This window comes from Myotis brandtii, unplaced genomic scaffold, assembly GCF_000412655.1.
Source record: "Myotis brandtii unplaced genomic scaffold, ASM41265v1 scaffold601, whole genome shotgun sequence".
In the NCBI taxonomy this organism is placed as follows: domain Eukaryota; kingdom Metazoa; phylum Chordata; class Mammalia; order Chiroptera; family Vespertilionidae; genus Myotis; species Myotis brandtii.
Window position 1 is genome coordinate 1,858,929 of NW_005370276.1, and position 4,490 is coordinate 1,863,418.

Here is a 4,490-nt window from a genome sequence, read left to right on the forward strand (position 1 = left end):
GCCTGGGTCCCGAGGAAAGAAGTCAAAGGGGCCTGGACCTTGGATTCCCCAGGGAGCCCCCACTGAGACCCCATGATTGGGGCGGGGTTCAGGTGCAGGGAGAGAAAGACAGGAGGCAGGCCTGGCTCTGGGAGGGGTGAGTGTGCGTGAGGGCTGCTCTTCAGACCCTCAGCTAAGCCCCCACGCGCTTACCTCCCAGGGCAAGTTCATCCGCATCAACTTTGACGTTGCCGGGTACATCGTGGGCGCCAACATCGAGACCTGTATCCTTCCCGGCCTGGGGGTCTGGGGGCTGCGGGCGGGCGGCCGGGGAGGGAGGTGCTCGGGATCTCACCGCTTCCAGGGAACAGGCGTCTGTCTACACGCACAGGAAGCCCTGGCTCCCCGCTGCGCAGACACCGTGCCTCAGTTTCTCCCTCAGTGGAAAGGGAAGGATCACAGAACCTCAGGAAAGGACAGAGACGGCATCTCCACGTGGAGGAGGAGGGCAGGGGCTCCCGCTGCTTTTAGGGGAAGGCGGGCCCAGCCCCGCTGGGGGGCGGTGGGTCGGGGTCCCCAGCACCATCTCCGGGTTCGGTGACCCACTCGGAGGACTCACAGGCCTTGGCACAGTCACGCTCACGCCCTGATTCATCACCGCGGAAGGACACCGCACAGTTAGCCAGGGAATCAGCCCGGCTTCCAGACCCCTCTCCCGGGGCAGCCACAGGGGCACGCGCGTCCCTCAGCAGAGAGAGGGGCCAGGAAGCTCATCAGAGGTGCGGCGCCCAGGGTTTTATTGGGGGCAGGTCCCCAGTCAGCACCCCCTGCCCAGAACATGCCCGTCCCAGCTCCCAAGGGAAAGCAGATGCCAGCAGAACTCGTGGTCGGCAAACCGCGGCTCGCGAGCCACATGCGGCTCTTTGGCCCCTTGAGTGTGGCTCTTCCACAAAATACCATGTGTGGGCGCGCACATACAGTGCGATTGAAACTTCGTGGCCCAGGCGCAGAAGTCGGTATTTTGTGGAAGAGCCACACTGAAGGGGCCCTCCTCTCTGAGCCCGGGAGGCGGGTTCCGTCACCACCCCGTGTAACAGGAGGGAACTGAGGCTGGGGCTCTCTGCACCCAGGGTCACATGGGTCGTGTGCGCTTCCCTCACCCTCCCTGCCCTGTGCAACCCTCCCCCCTGCTGCTCCCCGTTTCCCAGGGGTTGGTGACCCCAGGGTTTAAGTTAATGGACAGCCTGGGGCCAGGCTCTGTGTTAACGACTGTCATGCAACATACGTGCTCCGTGGTCCACGCGCAGGGGGTACGGAGGGGTGAAGGAGTTGTTGGGCGTTTTATTTACCCTGATGTGTCTCGGATTGTTAGTATGTGAACGAGTCACATGGCTTTCCTAGAAGGGAGGAGGCAGTAGCCCCGATATCCGTGCAGGGAAACTGAGGCTGGCGGGGCGGGGGGTGGGGTACTGATGGCAGGAGATGTTCTTACTGTAACGCGTTTACCCCCCCAGCGACCTGTTGGTGGGTGTTGTGATCAAGCCCCTTTCACAGATGAGGAAACTGAGGCACAGGGTTTCAGTGACGTGCTCAAGGCCGCTCAGCCAGTCAGTGGCAGGGCCCTGGGCGGGGCCGTGAAGGACTCCACCGCCTTACGGGATAGCAGGGGGGCCGAGGGGATCGAGGGGGCCTGGGGGGGTCCCCTCAACCCTCTTCTGCGGCACCTTGACTCGCTCCACCCAGATCTGCTGGAGAAGTCGCGGGCCATCCGCCAGGCCAAGGACGAGTGCAGCTTCCACATCTTCTACCAGCTGCTGGGCGGCGCCGGCGAGCAGCTCAAGGGTCCGTGTTGCTGCTGGGCCCTGGGAGGAGGCGTGGGAGGAGGAAGGGGGGCCCTGATGCCTGTTCCGCTCCTGCCGGGCTCCTTGACTCGCTCCACCCAGATCTGCTGGAGAAGTCGCGGGCCATCCGCCAGGCCAAGGACGAGTGCAGCTTCCACATCTTCTACCAGCTGCTGGGCGGCGCCGGCGAGCAGCTCAAGGGTCCGTGTTGCTGCTGGGCCCTGGGAGGAGGCGTGGGAGGAGGAAGGGGGGCCCTGATGCCTGTTCCGCTCCTGCCGGGCTGTGAATGCTGTCACCTCCTGGATCCCGCGGCCCCTGGTTCCTGTCGCCTCACGACTTGTGCCCACAGAGTCCCGCCACCCGCCCTGGCCCCCGCTGCCCTCTGGCCCTGCTGCCTCCCGGGTCTCGATCGCACTGGCCCGGTGGCCACGCGGCTCCTGCTCACGCTCACGTCTCTCTGCTCACTCCAGCGGGTGTGACTCCAGCTTTGCCGTGGCTCCCGCGGCCTCTCCTCCCCGTGGTCCTGGCCTGGGCGGCTTCCCGGCTCTCCTCGCTCTGCTGCTGCCTGAGGTTCTCCTGCCTCTCGCTCACGCTCCTCCTGCCACTCCTCCCGCTCCCGCTTCTCCTGCCGGTGGCTACGACAGCGGCCCCCACTATCCCCGCTGCCCGAGGCTCCTCTCATTCTGGCTCCTGCCCCCTTCCTGGCCCCCCCTCACCCAGACTCCCGCTCACAGTGGCTTCTGAGCCGCACGCCCTCTGCTGCTGCCCCTGCCGTGGCTTCTGCTAACTCGGGGCCCCTCCGGCCCATTGCTTCTGCCGACCAGCGGCTCCTGCCGGCTCTGGGCAACCCCGGCACAGGAGAATCCCTATGGGAGGAGGGAAGACTAATGGTCTAAGACGTGCTAAGTAAGCGCCCACTCCACCCCCAGTCCAAACCGGGCCCGTGAGGAAAGACTCCTCCCTCGTTTCCCCGAGGAGGAGACCGAGGGTCCCAGTGGGGAAGGGGCTGGCCTGGGGTGGCCTCCGAGGAAGCTGGGATGTGAGTCGACCTCCACCGTTCGCCCTTGACCTCGGCCCCCACTCCTTCCCCTGCAGCCGACCTCCTCCTGGAGCCTTGCTCCCAGTACCGCTTCCTCACCAACGGGCCCGCGTCCTCCCCCGGCCAGGAGCGCGAGCTCTTCCAGGAGACGCTGGAGTCCCTGCGTGTCCTGGGATTCACCCACGAGGAGATCACCTGTGAGTGTGCCCTGGGCCCGCGAAGGGTGGGGGTGGGCTCTGCATGGGCAGGCAGGGTGTGGGGGGGTGGAGGGCTGGCCATTCATTCCTTGGATTATTCACTCGAGCGTTTATTGAGCAAGTACTGTGTGCACACACTGGGTATGAGACCGATAAGCATTCCTGCCTCCGGGAGACTGGCTAAATGAGAACTACAATCCAGATAAATCAGGAATTCTGTGCTCTCCCAGAAGGCGATGAATGCCAGGGAGGGAAATAGAACCAGGGATGGAGCGGGGAGGAGGGGACAGCTTTAAGTAGGGAATCAGGAGGGGCCCACGGAGATGGTGAGCAAAGGCCTGGGGGAGCTCAGGGAGTGAGCACTGGTGATATCAGGGAAGAGCGTTTCAGGCAGGGGAGCCGCCTGTGCAAAGGCCCTGGGGCAGGGAAGGCATGGCATGTTTGAGGGATGAGACTTCCGTCTACTGTGTGATAGAGGGGAGTGAGGGATGGAGCTGCAGAGGCAGGCGGGGCCTCTAATTCCAGCCTGAGGAGGGGCTGGGGCTTGTCCTGGGAGCCTTGGGAAGCCTTGGAGAGCTCGGGGCAGGCCAGGGGCAGCTCTGGGCCATGCGGAGGATGGATGGAGGTCGGGAGGAGGTGGAGGCGAGGGTGCAGGGAAAATGGTGTTGTTCCGGGTGTGGGATACTCGGATCGTCACCTTGTGTGATGCTGGTTTGCCCCTGAGCTTGTCACCAAACAGTGTGTTTTGACCCCAGTCCAGCTGCAGTGCTATATTTGCTCACTAGGCCACCATAACAAAGGACCCCACCCCGAGCCCCTCAAACGGCAGGAATGGGTTGTGTCGCATTGTGGCGGCCGGGAGACCAGGCGTGGGCAGGGTCGGCTGGTCCTGGGAGAATCTGTCCCCTGCCCCTCCCCTCGCTTCTGGTGGTTTCCTGGCAACCTGCCCAGTGCCTGGGCCTGTAGGAGCGTCACCTGATCTGCCTCTGTGTTCACATGGCGCTCTCCCCGTGCGCACACCTGTGTGTGCAACTTCCACCTGGTGTAAGGACGCGCACCCCGTCCCACTGGATTAGGGGCCCAGTGCGACCTGGTCTTAGCTATAGTGATGTCATCTGCCATGACCCCACACCCAGATGCAGCCTCATCTCTGAGGGGCCCTGGGGCTAGGGCTTCAGCATACCTTTTGGGGGGAGGGCATGATTCCTCCCATAACAAGCACATAGAGGTTGACCTTCGCCATGTTCCGGCGGCAGCCTGAGGTTCTGGGGTTTGGGTGGCCTGTGGTTTTTTCACTGAGGAAAGACCCTGATTTCCAGGGCAGGGCAGGGCCGGGCCGGCCTCGTTCTCCTCTGGTCCCTGGCGCTGCGGGAGGCCCCGGAGGCCGCGGTTGGTGGCTCCAGGGCCCAACTGGGAGGGCTGCGGACCGAGAGC

General features: G+C 64.1%; 1 protein-coding gene across 1 annotated transcript in view; it reads left to right on the forward strand.

Moving 5' to 3' along the window:
- The window catches only part of MYH14 (myosin, heavy chain 14, non-muscle), an 85,685-nt gene that overhangs the window by 18,228 nt on the left and 62,967 nt on the right, over window positions 1-4,490 (forward strand). The window contains exons 8-10 of the mRNA XM_014550447.1: window positions 200-263; window positions 1,723-1,821; window positions 2,916-3,056. Coding sequence (XP_014405933.1) covers window positions 200-263; window positions 1,723-1,821; window positions 2,916-3,056 — 304 coding nt within the window. The remainder of the gene's footprint in view (window positions 1-199; window positions 264-1,722; window positions 1,822-2,915; window positions 3,057-4,490) is intronic.